This window comes from Euleptes europaea, chromosome 8 (assembly GCF_029931775.1).
Source record: "Euleptes europaea isolate rEulEur1 chromosome 8, rEulEur1.hap1, whole genome shotgun sequence".
In the NCBI taxonomy this organism is placed as follows: domain Eukaryota; kingdom Metazoa; phylum Chordata; class Lepidosauria; order Squamata; family Sphaerodactylidae; genus Euleptes; species Euleptes europaea.
The window spans coordinates 42794160-42812195 of NC_079319.1; the positions used below are offsets into that span (position 1 = coordinate 42794160).

Consider the following 18036-nt stretch of genomic DNA (forward strand, 5'->3'; position numbering starts at 1 on the left):
TTTCTTCCCGATATTGTGCCAGCAACACTCTTCTAACGGAACAGCTAGATTTGAGTCCAGTAGCACCTTAAGCTTTCGAGAGTCTGAAGGGAATGTATCTCCCCGACCCGCCGCCCAAAAATCTTATTGGTCTCTAAGGTGCTACTGGACTCTAGCTGTTCTACTGCAGACCAACATGGTTACCCTCTGAAGCTATCTTCTAATGGAGATGCCAGTTCTTTTTGCTTAATATACATGATTTCCTTATGTCCAGTTACCGAAAAATCAATAGGCTGCCTTGCTTTCCTGGCCAACTGCAATAAAATATTTTGTCTCAAAAATCACCAAACCTCTAATTTGACTACACTGACATTTTTCTAGCACATAACCTCACATGGGGCACACAACACCATTACCTCATATATAATGGGGGGGGGGGCATTTTCCATGGACACACGTTAAAGTGAAAGAAGCAAACAAGTTCTGGCTAGCTCCTCTGAGGCAAGTCTACTTTCCTGCCATTTTAATGTCCACAGTGGCTTCTGTAACCCTTCCCCTATGAGCCAATGCATAGTCTGCTTTTCGTAGGAAACAGGTTGTTTTAATTGTACATCTTGCACACACACACAAATCTTTTGCTTACCATTGCTTACCCAAATGCTTGAATATATGACTGCAATATAACTTCCTGCCAGGTTAAAATATATTTAAAGAAATATAGTTTCAGAGGGTAACTGAGTGGTTCTGCAGTAGAAGAGCTAGATTCGAATTCAGTAGCACCTTAGAGACTAATAAAATTTTCAGGGTATGAGCTTTCAAGTGTCAAAGCTCCCTTCGTCAGCTTATACTCCCAAAATCTTCTTGGTCTCTAAGGTGCTACTGACTCAGCAGTCAAAGATTATGATATTGTCGAAGGCTTTCATGGTCAGAGTTCATCGTCGGTTCTTGTGGGTTATCCGGGCTATGTGACCGTGGTCTTGGTATTTTCTTTCCTGATGTTTCGCCAGCAGCTGTGGCAGGCAGGCATCTTCAGAGGAGTAACACTGAAGGAGTGTCTTTAAGTGTTAGTCCTCTGAAGATGCCTGTCACAGCTGCTGGCAAAACATCAGGAAAGAAAATACCAAAACCATGGTCACACAGCCCGGATAACCTACAAGAACCAAAGATTATGATATCTGACAAAAGAAGATTCTGTTTGGCTATGACTTGTGTAACCAGCTTTAGAGCTCTTTATTAAAGGGGTCATGATGGAATCCATTCTTATATATATATTGGGATACAGCCTGAAAATGGCTGCTTACTTACTGATAGAAGCATTTTACCAACAGAGCCCTGACATTATGGGCAGATCCCAGAAAGAAGCATAGTGGGTTGAAGTAGGTATAGGAGAGAGTAATTTTAAATTTATCCTTCTGGAGATCACAGTTTTGGGAAATAATGGCTTTATTCCTTGCTTTTCTAGTATTTGGCCAGTTGATAACTTCAGCCTTTAAATCCAAGTAAATATACGTAAAATCCAAATGTAATTATCATAATAGATATACAAAACTCCCAAATTGAGGGGTAACTGTACAAATACATTAACATGATCCTGCCCCTGCTTATAATTTAAATATATAATTGACAGGATAAAAATTCAGCTAGACTAGAAAGGAAGGTACAAATACATTAACATGATCCTGCCCCTGCTTATAATTTAAATATATAATTGACAGGATAAAAATACAGCTAGACTAGAAAGAAAGGTGAAACTGAAGTCCTGGCTAACAGGGCACATGTACCTCCACAAGCCAGTTTAGTTTGAACACAGTAGTTATAGTAATTATACATAACTTTAATCCTATGTAGATTGTCTCAATTTAACTCTGCTGTAGCTCCCACTCTTCACTATTAACAATACAATTACTTTTCCACATTTGCACGATTAATATCCCTTGTTCACAAAATGGTTTAAGTGTGTACTTAGATGAAATTAATTATTCTTAAAAGTATGTCACTTTGGCTAGACCCTGTCTGTGTTTTATTTTGGGTTTGTTATTATTTTTTCTGTTGTACATTTTGTACAAGCAACATGGCTAATCTAGGAGTATTACAGTACAGAAGGAAGACCAAAATAAAATTACAACCATATATAGCAAGTGAAATACAAACACTGTTGGTTAAATACTTCATATACAAAAAAATTAAAACATATCAAACAGTCTTAACAAGAGAATACCATATACATTAGAACATAAGAGTCCATAATGTATGGTCATTTCAAATATTCCCCAGATTAGTACAAATAACGATTTTGAAGGACATGAATTACTATATCTTTCTACAGCCCAGGCTAGCCAGATCCTATCAGATCTCTGAAGCTAAGCCGGGTCAGCCCTGTTTAGTACTTGAAAGAGAGACCGCCTAGGAAGTCCAGGGTTGCTACACAGAGGCAGGCAATGGCAAACCACATCTGATAGTCTCTTGCCTTGAAAACCCTGATTCCTACTCTAGTTCCAAAATTGGAAACATTTTAAATTGCAAGATTATTAATTTCAACTAATACATTTTAGTACCTGCAAAAACAGCTAATATATCTGACCTGCATCAGAAGCATTGCAGGGGAAAATTAAGTGAGTGGTCATCCAAGGTGGATTGAATCTTCAGAGTGGTAGCCCTACATATGATAGACACAAACACAGTACTGAAAACTGTATTCAGTTATATTATAGTCCCATAAAATATTAACTTTAATGAGCTCCTAACTTGCAACTGTATCACACCAGCTATGCCAGGGCTGTTTCCACACCGAAACTATTCTCTGTGTTGCTCTCGTGGAGAATCCAGAGGCATTTACAGTGGCAATATAACATCCACAAGGAAGTTTTCCTTGGCTTTACTCTGTGGATACCATTTTCCCCACTGCCACTGGATGGCCTTCTAGGGCTTAAAATATCAGTAATAGTTATAAGTTTATTGCAACAATGTACTGGTTCACAGCTTTCATATTTTTTTTAAAAAAAGTATTGAGCCCTTTTCGTTGCATAGTTACAAGAAACGTGCAACCTTTCCCTTTAAACTTCCCTTTTAAAAAAGATACCTTGATGCAAATAGACCATTATAATGCTATAGGGATATTGCTGTTAATATTTTTTTAAAAAATACCTCAAATTCCTCCAGTGGCAGGGGAAAATGGCTACCACAGAGAATAAGATAAGGAAAATGGCATCAATGTAAGAAGGACCTGAATACATGCGCACCTTCTGAACCCTGCAGCATCCAAAGATACCTGGGCTGAGATCTTTCTAAAAAGATTGTATCAAACTAGGTTTGGGAAAGATCGCGGCAAAACGGGGAAACATGGGGACCAGAAAATGCTCCGGAAACCAGTGCTGGAAGGAAGCCAAGGCACAGAAAAACAGATCATACAGTAAGTTTCCTGGGGGAGCAGACAATGAATGAGCTTTATATAACTATAAACTATTTCAGCTGTTTCCAACACTCTGCTGAATTTACAGTGGGATATTAAGCAGAGCTACACCCTTCTATAGCTCAGGCTAGCCGGATCTTGTCATTTCTCAGAAGCTAAGCAGGGTCAACATTGGTTAGTATTTGGATGGGGGAGACCACCAAGGAATTCCAGGGTTGTTATGCAGAGGAAGGCAATGGCAAACCACCCGTTAGTTTCTTGCCTTGAAAACGCTACAAGGTCGCCATACGTTGACTGCAACTTGAGTTCAGTTGTATATCTCACCAGGAGATTGGCAACCCTAAGCCTGGCAGCAACCTCTGGGCTTCTTAATGCCACCCAACTTGCATGACTCAACAAAACCTGGCTGCTTGCTACTCTTCAACAGCAGCCACCTTATGAAAGCCAGAGTGGTGTAGCAGTTAGATCTTCAGAGCGGAGTCCGCCAGACCCAGATTCACATCCCCATCTTGCTGTGGAAGCTCACTGGGTGATTTTAGACCAGTCACATACTTTCAGCCTAGCCTACCTCAAAGAGTTGTTGTGCAGATATAAAAAGAGGAGAATAATGTAAGCTGCTTTGGTCCCAATTGTGGAAAAGGGTGGGATATAAATGAAGTAAATAAATAATAAATGTAGCTGAAGATGGGAGGCAGATAAAAGAGGGGCTGGTGAATGGCCGAGGAGAGATTGAGGCAGGGAATGGAGAGAGGATATGGGGGTTGCCAGGAGAAGGGAAAGAGGAAATAGTGTGGGGAGGGGAAAGTGAGATGTCTTCCCACAAGTCCTTAAGGGTTCCCTACTATGCAAATAGGCCTTGCCCAGTGGTCGTCCAAGCACCACAGAACTGGCCACAATTTTCCTGAACAGAAGCAGCTGGGAGGAGGGGACGAGAAGGAAAGCTTAAGACAGGTTGGCTGTTGGGTGGGAAGGAGAGGTTAACCAACTTCAGGTTAGGAAATACCTGGAGATTTGGGGGTTGGAGCCTGGGGAGGGTGGGGTTTGCAGAGGGGAGGGAGGGTATAATGCCATAGAATAGACCCTCCAAAGAAGCCATTTCCTCCAGGAGAACTAGGGGGGCCAACCTCCAGGTGGGGGCTAGAGATCACCTGGAATTACAACTGATCTCCAGATGATAGAGATCAATTCCCCTGGAGAAAATGGGTGATTTAGAGGGTGGACTCTATGGCATTATACCCTGCTGAGGTTACTTCCCTCCCCAAACTTTGCCGTACCAAGGCTCCACCCCCAAATCTCCAGGAATTTCTGGACATGGAGATGGCAAGTGGCAACCCTAAAAAGAAAGCAGGAAAAGGCTACAGGGGCTTTCAGGAAAGGGAAAGAGGAAATAGTATCCCTTAAATTTCACACTTGGGATTACATCCCATCAAAACATAGTAGGACATTTCTAAATAAATGTGGATAGGTTTGTAGCACAGAACAGAGCAACTTAGAGAGCAATCCTCAGTAGGTTGCTCAGAATCCTACTCAAGTATATTGAATGGTGCTTACACCCATGAAAGTGTTCTTAGGACGGCACAGTGAAATACTGTGAACACCTGTGCTGGAGATTTACTAAAATTATCTAACCAGAACATTTTTATTCCACCCTTCCTCCTAAGACATCAGAACAGCATACATGGTTTCCCCTCATTTTATCTTTACAACAACCCTGTGAGGTAGATTAGACTTCCAATCCTGGGAAGTAGGTCTGGCAGAGAATCAGTGCCTGGCCAATATCACCCAGTGATCTCCATGACTCAGTGGTAATTAAACTCAGGTTGTCCAGCACTCTAACCACTATACTGTTTTGTCTTGATTATCATCAGCTGATCTAGAAAAACCATGAAGTACTGTATGGTCTCATCATATAATTATACTTCAAGACCACCATCTGAAGGACCACTTGATCCTGTGAAATGGATACATGCACTCCTAGCTGTGACTGTCCTGGCAAAGTCTGTATAACTGCCATGGAGCACAATGCATGTTCGACCCTCACACACACACAAAAACCCTGTAAGGAGTTCCATGAGATACCATTGTGCAATAATCGCAAAACTCCACTTAAACTGGGAAATGCTTTATACTGACTGTCTTTGTAGATAGTTTGAAGACAAATTTTGAAAAGCATTGTCTAGTTTTATTACATAAAGCAAGAAATAATCTTTGTTGTTTAAGGCTATGTAAGCTTTCCACTTTTTTTCTGGCAGAGCTCTTGTGTTGCTGCATGACAGACAGACATTCATCAGGTATGTAGCATGGAGATACAGTGCTGAGGAAAGCTATGGCTGCTAAATGTCTGTCCTACAGCTCTTAAAGATGGAGGGGGGTGTTCCTAAAATGACAACCCTGTATCTCTCAGGTCTATTTACTTGGTGTCTTCAGGCATGTACAAACTAATACTAAGGCCTATTATACAAGAAAGGGTTAACACTTTAATTTCCAATCCTCCTGAAAACATTTACATGTAATTGATATCCTTGTAAGGCTGTCATTTTAAACATACTTCCTAGGGATTAAGTCCCATTGAATTCAGTGGTAGTTAATTTGAGTATTAGGCTACTGCTATAAGTCTTTTTAGGATTGAGACTGTAATTTAAATTCCCTATATAGGCCCAGGTTAGTAAATCACTATGAAAATGGCTATCATCTGAAAATAGATGCAGATATTTATGAGACAGGAACTGGAGTTAAAGCTTCCACAGTAATTGGTTAATTTTTTTATTTACCATTCCTAACTTTAGATAATCATGCCATCTCCTCTACCTCTTAGTCGTCTTCTTCATTTGGAACTTTCTCCATCTTTGAATGTACGACCCTGTAGCAGTCCCTTGGTGCTGCCTGCCAAAAATGGAAAGCTGTTGGCAGGGGAAAATTCTCCCAAGCTGCGTCGGCTGCCCCCTCGCCTGGCTTGGTGTTCTATAGACTGGGATCATTTGTGTCTGCTGCATCCCCTAGGCTCTGGTGGCTTTGGTTCGGTCTACAAGGCTACTTACCGCGGAGCTACAGTGGCTGTAAAGCAGGTGAAGAAATGCAGTAAGAACAGTTTAGCATCGCGGCAGAGCTTCTGGGCAGAACTAAACGTGGCACGCCTCAATCATCAAAATGTGGTGCGTGTAATAGCTGCTAGCACATGCTCCCCTGCTGGTCAGGACAGTCTGGGGACCATAATAATGGAATATGTAGGTAACAGCACTCTGCATCATGTTATCTATGGGACTAACTGGGTAACAGTCAAAAGGAAGGATGATGGCCTTGGGTGTGGCCGAGAGTGCTTAAGCCTAGCTCAATCTCTGCGCTACTCCCGTGACATTGTGGCAGGTTTAGCCTTTCTCCATTCACAGTTAATTGTGCACCTGGATTTAAAACCTGCAAACATATTCATCACTGAACAAAATATTTGCAAAATTGGTGACTTTGGGTGTTCCCAGAAGCTAGAGGATATTGCAACCTCAGGCCCACAGCTGTATCACCAAGGGGGAACATATACCCACCGAGCTCCTGAACTCCTGAAAGGGGAAAAAGTCACCTCCAAAGCAGATATTTATTCTTTTGCCATTACTCTATGGCAAATGGTTACACAGGAAGAGCCTTATCTGGGTGAGCGCCAGTACATACTCTACTCTGTGGTGGCTAATAACCTGCGCCCCCCTCTGACTGCAGCTGTGTTTAGAGACTCAGCCACTGGACGAACACTTGAGACTATAATTGGACATTGTTGGAGAGCTGATGTAGCAGAGCGTCCTAGTGCAGATCATCTCCTCCACAATCTTCTTTCTCTATCATTAACAGTGTAAAACTCTTTATCATCTTGTCTTAAATCTCTTTACAGTTTTATTATTGTTAATTCTTGGTAAATTAGTGTTACTGTTCTGGAACGTAAAGGGAGCTTCAAAAAAGATGTTACAAGTGATCAAATATTCTATAAATAAAGTTATTCCCCGAAAATTAGAAATAGTTTTGATCATGTTGTGCTTAGGAGAATGTTATCAACTGGTTGTAGATGTTATGAACACTTTCCTGGGCCTAAACCCTATTGAATAGCATGGAACTTACTTCTGACTAGACCTGCTTAAAATTGTTCATGAAGTCAAGAAGTCCAGCAGTATTCAGGCTTTTTGTTGTTGGTTTTTTAATTCTAATTTCTTTCTTTCTGCTTGTCTGCCTGCCTGTTTTCCTTCCCTTCCTTTAGGTTGATTCTCCCCATCCTGACTTCTGAAATTTGGGCTGCAGTACTATGCAATTTACCTGGTAGTAAGCTCTACTGATTGCAGAGGAACTGAATAAACCTTCATAGAAGTAGGGTACACAATTATGATTCGAACTGTAAAGAAATGTGTGTGACAAAACTGTCATACTGCTTGGCTTGAACAAATGTATGTAAATTCATGAGACAAAAGAAGGGAAGTAACTGGAAGTATATTTGTTTTGTTGCTGAAGATGACATTGGTGGTCCTTTGTAAGTAAATTTCACTAGAAATAATTTTACCTCATGTTCTAAATGTTCTCGTGAAGGTCTTGGCTTTAAGCTGAGGGAACTGGCATTGCAAACACTGCAGAGATATGTGTGCATGATACACAGGTTTTTGCAAATTGCCAAGGAACATATTTATACATTACAAAAGACTAGTAATTAGTTACTTTGTCTGCCACAAGAACATGTGCCTCATCTAGTTGCTCATTGCAACTCAATACACTTTATGAATAGGGTTGCCACCCTCCTACTGGAGATCTCCTGCTAGTACAACTGATCTCCAGCCGACAGAGATCACCTGGAGAAAATGGCTGCTTTGGCAATTGGACTCTATGACACTGAAGTCCCTCCCCTTCCCAAACCCCACCCTCCTCAGGCTCCGCTCCAAAAATCTCCAGGTATTTCCCAACCCAGAGCTGGCAACCCTATTTATGAAGGACTTGCTTACTTTGTATATATTCTTATACAGTGATTGGACTTCTTCAAAAAACATAGAGTGTGATTGGAGTTAGCATAGTTACTTTAAGTTATATTTAATTCTGTGTCAGCTAAATCAATACTATAACTGAAATACTTAATTAGGAAAAAATTAAGTGTGATCTTAACGTTCAACAAATTTAAAGCTTTTACCGGTATGTGGAAATTATTTTATCTGAATAATTCTTGAAAATATTTAAAGACAATATAGCATTTTTCTTATATTGCTTATATTAAAAAATAAATCAAAGATGCTGACAACTATTGACACACTAATTTTAGCATACCCTAAGAACCCTGAACAATATGCCATGGATGTATTTGTCTGCTTATCTAGTAGCGGCAGAATTTAACTCTCCCACGGAGGTCACTGGGATACCTCCGATTCACTGTCACTTACCATGGTATCTCTTACACTATTTGTTCCATATCAACTGAGTGATTGTAATATTCCTTCTACTATGTAAGAGGAGACATATAAATAAGATGTTTGGCTGTGCAGCTCAAAACCAAAGCTAACTGGGTGAATTACCAAGGGTATAAGCTTAAATAAAGGCTGATCTGACTTTGACCTATTTAACTTATTTTTGCTGGCCAGAACTTGTATAAACCTGCAATGTAAATATTTTGGGCAATAAGCAAAACATAAACTTCTAATACTGATAATGAATTGGGGCATAGATTCATGGTTATATGATGTTGCTGTATAAAATCTGACATACCCCCTGGGTAGTAAAACAGGAGACATAAGGATGGTGATAGTTTGCCACAACATGTGATGATATCATCATTATTCTGTTGGGATATACTCCATGGTGGCCTGAAAATATACGTCGTGGTTTGTTTTAGTTTAATATGATTTCTTTGTAAATAGCTGCACCAGCAGGATATAGCTGACATCTTTGTTTTGATTAGAGAAAATTCTTCAAGGATATTGCTGGGAACTCCCCGGCCACCACCATTACGGTCACAGTACAGAGAGGCTCTTTTGTGTGTGGTTTGTGTCCACTAACAAAAGTACAGTCTACATTCCCCCCCCCCCCCCCAACAATTGCTTTTAAAAGCTTCCTTCATATTTCAAGAAATTATCTTATATACAGTGTGCTGCTATTTTCTGTATTGGGACTAGAGTAATATTTTATTATGACAGTTTGCACAATGAAACAGAAGTTCAGTGGCACCTTAAAGACTAACTTCATGCTGAAACAAATGATCGAGTCAGAAGTCACTTCTTTAGATGTATAATGAGGAAATCATTTAGGTTTTTTAAAAGGGAATTCTTACTTTTATAGTTTGAAAAATGGTTGAGGAACAAAGCTGAGAGTTACTGTCCTTTAAGGAAAGCTTAAAATCAAATTTTCTTTTATTATTCTTAGGTACAAGTAAATTTATTTAGCACGCCAAGTGAATTTACATAATAGATAATAGCTTAGGGTTGCCAGCTCCTGGTTGGGAAATACCTGGTGATTTTGGGGGTGGAGTCTGAGGAAGGCAGGGTTTGGTGAAAGGAGGGACTTCAATGGGGCATAATGCTATAGAGTGCACCTTCCAAAGTGGCTGTTTTTTTTCCAGATGAACTGATCTCTATCACCTGGAGATCAGTTGTAATAGCAGGAAATCTTCAGCCACCACCTGGAGGTTAGTAACCCTAGCCTTTTCCTGTTTTCTCTGCTCTTGCAGTCTCTACCCCCTCCCTCACCAACTTTTCTGTCTGCATTCTCCATCTTCAGCTTTCATTTTTAATTTAAACAAATAATTTGAAAAGTGTTCTCACACACTAGGAAAACAAAAGGAAAAAAAATAAGCATATGCAGATTATTAGGTTAAACAGATGCAAAACAAAGAAAGACTATAAGCGTCTACCAGATTTTTGGGGGGAGGGGGAGATTGCCAGGTCTGCCCAATTGAGATGAGTTTTGGCCACGTTTTTAGGGAACTGTTTTATCTTGAATTTCAAAACACGGGCAAAACATGGGGACATGCAAGGGGAGTGCAAGGCAAACTCTTGACAGTCAGAAATGGCATGCATAATCAAAACAAGGACCCAAAGCCATCAGAGGAATGACTGCGAAAGAAACAGCCATGCATTAAAGACCTGATTTCCATGGGCTTAGATGTAACACTGTTCAGGACCACACTGTAAGAACCCATTATTTAGCAGAAATTGTGTTGTTGCATGCGTGTGCCACTAGATGACTGTTTTTGAAAAAAGATTCTATAATTTGCAATCTTAAGGAGCCCCGTGGCGCAGAGTGGTAAACTGCAGTACTGCAGTCCAAGCTCTGCTCACGACCTGAGTTGGTTTCAGGTAGCCGGTTCAAGGTTGACTCAGCTTTCCATCCTTCCGAGGTAGGTCAAATGAGTACCCAGCTGCCTGCCTCCTAACCAGTGCCCCACAGTCTGTATTCCCTTCTATACGTCTAGATATAAATCAGGCAAAATGTTCGGCACATATCAAATGGTGGAAATGAAGTGAGAATACACCTGACCATGAACTACGAACAGGGCATGCCTAGTTCAAACTCAGCCGGTGTGTTTGTGTGTGGCGGGGCAGGGGCTACAGGACTGTTGTAATTTTACAGCTACAGTTTGGACTTTGGAGAAGAATGAGTACTAGATTAAAACTACAAACCTGATCTGACGCATGTTTATCGCGACGTCTCGCTGAGTCCAAGGGAACAATTCTCAGGCAAGAACGCAGTGTTGCAACCTAAGATGTACGTACTTAGCAGTGAACCCTACTGTGTTCAGCTGAACTTCCGAATAAACCGGCTCATGTTCGTTAGTCCCTCGGATCTGCCGCTCTCTAGATGCACATTTCCCCCATCTGAATTCTCAAAACCGCACGGGGGCTTATTTTTGAGTTTTGGGAATTTGGCTGGGAAAAATGTGCATCTAGAGAGTCGTAGAAAAGGGCAAGAGTCCAGTAAAATATTTTCTGGCGGCATGAGCTTTCGTGAGCCACAGCTCACTTCTTCAGATATCTGAAGAAGTGACCTGTGGCTCACGAAAGCTCATACCCTACCAGAAAATATTCTTGTTAGTCTTTCAGGTGCTACTGGACTCTTGCCCTTTTCTACTACTGCAGACAGACTCACACGGCGACCCACTGTGAATTATTTAGAGAGTGGTCAGTCCAAGGCAAAACCTCCCGCGCGTTTCCGCTCTACCTCCACTCCCGGGAGGTCTGCAAATAATAATCATAAAAAAGGCAGCACCTCTAGAAGGCGCAGTTTCCGCCTCCCGCACTAGGATTTCCCACTCTGTGGTAACCAGTTCCCTCGCCTGCCTCCCAACCGGTTCCGGGGCGAAGGGCAAAGGGGCGGGCCTTTCGCGGCGGGCCTATATAGCGCGCGGCCTGGCCTGCGCTGTTCTCTTTCTCTGTGTACGCTCGCGGCCGGGTGGTGTGGCGCTATCCTGACTCACCGCTGTTCCTTGGGCCTCGCTCGCTCCGGCCTGGAATAAGTCGGTCAGGAAGGGTCCCTACCAGCCATGGTGAGGAGGAGGGAGGGGGAGAGCGAGGGAGTTGCTGTGCTGGAGGCGCGGTCGAAATTCCGTTGAACGGCTGTCGCTTGTGAGCCCCCCCCATTGCCTCGCGCCGCCCGCGAGAGCAAGGCTGTGCGCATGCGTCTCGGGCCTTTTGTCCTTCGCGGCTTAAGGAGCTGAAGCCCTACGCTCCGCGCGCAAATGTCTGCAGCGTTTTTATCTCTTTGGCTTGACTGGAGCGTTCATTTTTGTCCCCCATTTTTACCGTCTGGGGGTGGTTGTTTTGATGCTCCTCTTGTAACTCTGTTGGGCTGTGCCAAAGCACGGTAGCGATATCGCCAAGGTGTGCAAAGATGGACACGTTTCAACGAAGTGCAGTTTTAAGACTGGTAATTCACAGTGGGTAGCCGTGTTAGTCTGTCTGCAGTAGTAGAAAAGTGCAAGAGTCCAGTAGCACCTTAAAGACTTACAAAAATATTTTCTGGTAGGGTATGAGCTTTCGTGAGCCACAGCTCACTTCTTCAGATATCTGAAGAAGTGAGCTGTGGCTCACGAAAGCTCATACCCTACCAGAAAATGTTTTTGTAACTCTTTAAGGTGCTACTGGACTCTTGCCCTACCAGCTCATACCCTACCAGAAAATATTTTTGTTAATCTTTAAGGTGCTACTGGACTCTTGCCCTTTTAGGTCTGAGTAAGCGTGCGTTGGTTCGGGCTGCCCAGGTGTTGGGGAACGCGGCGCCCTGTTTTGGATCACTGGCTTTTTTTGCACTCACGTGTGTTTCAGTAAGGCAGAGAGGAGGGGTTTTATGCGAGGCAGAAATATTTAAGCGCCAGTCTGAAAAGAGACTCGGTCGTTGGGTTGTGGTTTCAGTAAGTTTGCAAAGGGGAAAGGAATTCTGCTTTGTCGCCTGCTTGCCCTTTCAGTATACACGAGTGTCTTAAAAGCTCGTTTTTGGCCCTTTTAATTGTGATGGGGATGTGGGAGGCGAAGAGATTCTTTCTAGATCTAGGTCTAAGTGGTTGTTCTATGAGAGACTTTTTAAAGGAGGAAAAGGCAACTTTAAATAAATGCAAGATTTGACTCTTGAGCAGCATTATATTATTTTCCAGAAAGTTGGCTGTTTTCACAAAAGGTACCTTGGAGTAAAACTGAAAAATATGGCTCTCTTCCTTTTTGAATGACTATTCATGTGTTCACGTTTTAGAGCACCGCCAGCCATCTGTTTTGCAGGATGTTTTTAGTATTAGTGTTAACTATTCCCTTGAGCCCCATCATCTCCACTTTCCCTGGCAACAAGAGTCATCGTTGCTGTAGACATTGATCTAAAAGACGGGACATAAGCAGCTCTTTCCTCCAACTGCTGCAGAGTTCTGCAAGAGTTTGTTGCTGAGGTGGAGAGGGGCCTTCAGCTGTCGTTTGCTTTCAACATCAGGAGAGAGCTCCAAATTTTTTTGTATTTGTAACCCTGTTAAGTGTTTGCTTTGTGCTGAACTCTGACAGATATTTGGCTTGCAAGCTCATCTTTGTGATCTGTTTTCCTGCAGGCATTTAAAGATAGTGGCAAGGCACCTGTTGAACAGGAAGTAGCAATTCACCGAATCAGAATTACCTTGACAAGTCGTAATGTGAAATCTCTTGAGAAAGGTAAGTAGCAAAATAGACTGTTAAGCAAAAGCCATCTAGGCCACTCTGCACACTTTAGAGGAAGGGAAGTAACTTATGGTCTGTATTCTAGAGTAACTTGTCTCCACAGTAATGTTATAGTATGAGAGCCAGCGTGGTGTAGTGGTTAAGAGCTGTGGTTTGGTGGACTCTGATCTGGAGAACTGGGTTTGATTCCGCACTCCTTCACATGAAGCCAGCTGGGTGACCTTGGGCTAGTCACACTCTCTCAGCCCCACCTCCCTCACAGAGTTGTTGTGGGGAGGGAAGGGAAGGTGATTGTAAGCAGGTTTGATTCTCCCTTAAGTGGTAGAGAAAGTTGGCATATAAAAACCAACTCTTCTTCTAATGTCCAAGAAAGGCAGGAGCAGTAAAATGATTTCCCTAGTTATGCTAAATAAAAATTCTAGTTGATGATAATGATAAGTTTAGAATGAAAATTTTTACTCATACGGTTGGCTGTGAGGAAAACCAATTGTTAACTGAATTTCAGTGATTCTGTAATACGCTATTCTGAGCCAACAGTGGTTACTGAATGCTTATAGCAATGAACATTATTTTTTTACAAATGTATATTGTTTTTTAGTCTGTGCAGATCTGATCAGAGGTGCGAAAGAAAAAAACCTAAAAGTGAAAGGACCTGTTCGCATGCCTACCAAGGTATATAATTATGGATTCTGGAAAATCCCCAAATACAGTTTAATAATAATGTAATAGATGATAGTGATACCTCAACCTGGAGAGGGAGAATGGTTGGCCTTGTTCAGGGCAGCATCTCTTTTTTGTGTGGGGGGACTAGTGTGGGCATTGGTGTAGCTGCAGTGGACAGAAGAAATTTGCAACTTTTATTAAAGGTTACTTTCAAGTGGTTGAGGATACAAAATGAAGTTAATATGAAGAGAGAGTTGCACAGGTTCATGCGCCTCGGGGCAAAGTTAGTGGCAATGAAAGAATTGGGTAGGATTGCTGTGAACAGGAATTCTTATAAGCATTGCTGAGACAGTGTTTGATTTTGGTAAGCTTAGATGGAGGTAACTGCATATGGTAACTCCCTCCTGGCTCCTCTACACAAAGGCCATATTTACCTAGCATTTCATTATGCATAAGTGCACCCAATTGCTTAGTTCTCCAAACTTTGAAGTTAATAGCATCATGGATAACCACTTACAAAATGTATGGAAAATGTATTTTATGTTAGGCTTCACTTTCCATATGGACTTATAAAATTCTAATTGAAATCTGTTTATGAATTTGCTGTTGTGTTTATTCATGTTTTAGACTCTGCGAATCACTACACGGAAAACCCCTTGTGGTGAAGGTTCCAAGACTTGGGATCGTTTCCAGATGCGTATTCATAAGCGTCTCATTGATTTGCACAGTCCGTCAGAGATTGTCAAGCAGATTACTTCCATCAGTATTGAGCCTGGTGTAGAAGTTGAAGTTACTATTGCTGATGCCTAAATGATGTCATCTTTTCAATAAAAGTTGTTAGAAACTTTTACGTGCCTCTTATTAGTTTCTTGGCTTTGTTATTATAAAGAACTATAAAGTTAATAGGATACTGACGTGAGTGTGAATAGACTGAAATCATTCTGTGAATTAAGTAAATGGGGCAAACTAATATGAATTAACTAGATATAATTCTCCCTGCATAAGGTGGCACTGCTGCTGTTAATTACTTAAATAACCAAAATTATCTATAGAGCATTTTTATATAATCTTGGAACCAAATATTTGTTCGAGACCATTGAGTAGCTGATTCATGAATTGCATTCTGCCTAGTCCAAGTCTAATGTTCATTCACTGAAGTACTGGCTGAAATCTGTTTGTTGGATAACTGGAAATTCTAAAAATTACATGGAGGCAGGGTGTTTCTAAAGACAAAGCAGAGATCCTGAACAGCTGTTGTCTGAATAAACAGTAGTAGGACTAGGTGGACAAATCAGCAGGTTCCAGTTTCTCATGTGGGAACAGCAGAAGCAATGTGATATGTATGGTCAATCATAGAATCAGCACATGGATGTCCCAGGGATTCTTCCTGAACTTCCTGTGGAATGCTAACGTGCCACGTGAAGATGCACTGAAGATGCACTGATAATGAATTGTTAGGCTGAGGAACGTTAACAAATTGCAGTATACCACATTTCACAGCATTTCTTGCTTAAAGAGTTATAGTCCACTTATACCACGCAAATGCTAGAGGACAAATAGATACCATGGAATTAATAGCTTTGTAAAGTTGGAAGATCATTTACTTTAAAAGCAGAATGACTAAATCAACAAATCTGGTTTGAAGTGAATTTTATTGAATATATCTCGGCTTGAAAAGAGTACTGTCAAATGCTTAAAATGCTGGGAAAGAACTTGAAAACAATGCTACTAGTATTTGAAGGTGGTTTAACTGTTCTTGAGTGGTAGCAACTAACAAATAAGGCTAAAGAAAGCAATTCATCTAGAATTTTTTTGAACTCTTGAAGTTGATTTTGGAGAGCATAGTGAAAATGTGTACAGCATTCAGGCTGGCAATATAACCAAGGAGAAAGATTAATAATAATTTCTTGTTTTTTAAAATTAATATTTTTAGACTAGACTGAGATAGTTTTGGTCAACTGCTTAGGTAAGATGAAGCCAAATGAAACTGATGGAGGCCCATGTTCTTGAGGTATGAATTAGTCATTCAACCTGGGTATAAGGGTGAAAGACTGGGTTACCTTGGGCCAGACTCTCAGCCTGGGGTATACTTTGCAGGCTTGTAAGAACAGAATGGAAGAACAATGTAACCTGCTTTGATGCCCCATTAGGGAGACAAAAAGGTTAAAGCTTAGTTAGTCTTACTATCTGGTTCCTTCAGATGCCATTAAACATCAGGATGTGACATCACCCTGTGGGTCAGTAATGACCCGGTGCTTGCACAGGGGATGTACCTTTACCTTTTAATTTCTTAAATAGAGTTATGTGCAAGGAAAGAAGCTCTAACTTTATTCTCGGATGTGCTAATTTTGTTTTTTTGCAGGAAATATTTGCACGGAAAGCATTAAGAATATGACCCAAACAGTCTGACATGGTACTGACTTCTGTATCCTCATAATTCGTCTGCCTCATTTTGCTGCATTATGGGCTTATAAAGGGTATAACATAGGATTTCCAACCTCAAGGCAGGGGCATGGATTTCCCCTAGAATTACTACAACTGATCTCCAGAGTACAGAAATCAGTTTCTTTGGAAATGGCAGCTTTGGAGGGTGGACTCTATAGTATCGCATCCCCCCACTGAGCTCCCTACCCAGGCACTGCCCCCACATTTCCAGGATTTTCCCAAGTCAGAGCTAGCAACCCCAATAACTGCTTAGGATTGCACTGTTAGGCAAGAGACCTGAATGTGATACTGTCACAGAGACTTTAATATAAAAGTATATAGCAAAAAAAAGCTCGCGGGATATTTTTGTGATCTTGTTAATTTGGGGTAGAAATGGCTCTCTTAAAGTATATTCTGGCCTGCATATTTTACCTTTGTATTTACATGCGTTTTAATTAAATTAAAGCAATTGTTCAACCTTGGATAGTTCTAACTTGCAGTAAGTAGTGTACTGTATGGATGCTTAGACTGTGTTTTTTTTATCCCTACATGTATAAATACATGCAGCTGACGAGTGGAATTCCAAAAGGATATCTCCTGGTTATATTTATGCAAAGGACTGTTTGAAGTATGATTGCTGGATATACAGGAGATGCACAAAACATTTAGGTGTATATATCCTGCCATTCCTCAAAGCACAAAATGACTTACACAATTATAAAACATAGTTAAAATACAAAATACATCAAGTTGTCACTCACTACCAGCTTCCCAACCAACCTAGATGGCCCAAACTAGCCTGATCCCATCAGATCTCAGACGCTAAGCCAGGGCTAGCCTTGGTTAGTACTTGGATGGGGCACCACCAAGGAAGTCCAGCGATGTTCTGCAGAGATAGGCAATTCCATACCACCCCTGAACATCTCTTGCCTATGGAATAGCCCTAAATTGTCTGTGACTACTGCACTTTACACACCAGTTCCTAGAGACATTCTTTCCAGAAAAGGCGCATTGACATAATTCGACTTTGTACCTTTGAGGGAAGGAAGAGAGAGTAGGAACATTCTTTATCATGTCAGGCAGGCCATTCCAAAGTGGGTACTGCTACTGAACATGACCATGCACAGGCTACAGCTGAATGAACCTCCCGAATAGGCAGGACCATGAGAAGTGAGGCGCTTCATTCAATTTCTATGCCGCCTCCCCCAACCAAGGTGAGGCTCAGGGTGGCTGATTACCTTAGTTGATACATGGGATCCTATTGGGAAACATGCGCATCATATTTAAATTGTTAAACGGAATATCCATACAGGAATCCAACGCATTTAAGCAGGGAGATACAAAATATGTATTTCCAGATTACAATTGGCCTCAGGATCAACCAAAGGTTTTGCAAATATTTGTGGCCACCAGATCAGTAGCCACACT

General features: G+C 41.4%; 2 protein-coding genes and 1 non-coding gene across 3 annotated transcripts; all 3 read left to right on the forward strand.

Moving 5' to 3' along the window:
- The first annotated feature begins 6180 nt into the window (after positions 1-6180).
- On the forward strand, positions 6181-7227 carry MOS (MOS proto-oncogene, serine/threonine kinase). The gene has a single exon (XM_056854288.1). It carries the CDS (start codon positions 6181-6183, stop codon positions 7225-7227), a length of 1047 nt encoding a protein of 348 aa, XP_056710266.1.
- A 4542-nt stretch (positions 7228-11769) lies between these two features.
- RPS20 (ribosomal protein S20) lies at positions 11770-14994 on the forward strand. The gene is made up of 4 exons (XM_056854291.1): positions 11770-11876; positions 13416-13515; positions 14120-14193; positions 14812-14994. Exons 1-4 carry the CDS (start codon positions 11874-11876, stop codon positions 14992-14994), a joined length of 360 nt encoding a protein of 119 aa, XP_056710269.1. The 5' UTR covers positions 11770-11873.
- On the forward strand, positions 13990-14057 carry LOC130482210 (small nucleolar RNA U54). Its single transcript, XR_008933501.1, has one exon. It is a non-coding gene; the product is annotated as a small nucleolar RNA U54 (small nucleolar RNA).
- Positions 14995-18036: the final 3042 nt, after the last annotated feature.

Bases quoted from the DNA above. Each gene is read 5' to 3' on its own strand.
- RPS20 (XM_056854291.1), top strand. The intron at 13,516-14,119 runs GTAAGTAGCAAA...ATTGTTTTTTAG, and splicing joins TGTGAAATCTCTTGAGAAAG to TCTGTGCAGATCTGATCAGA. The intron at 14,194-14,811 runs GTATATAATTAT...TTCATGTTTTAG, and splicing joins CTGTTCGCATGCCTACCAAG to ACTCTGCGAATCACTACACG.
- MOS (XM_056854288.1), top strand. From the start codon at position 6,181: ATGCCATCTCCTCTACCTCTTAGTCGTCTTCTTCATTTGGAACTTTCT.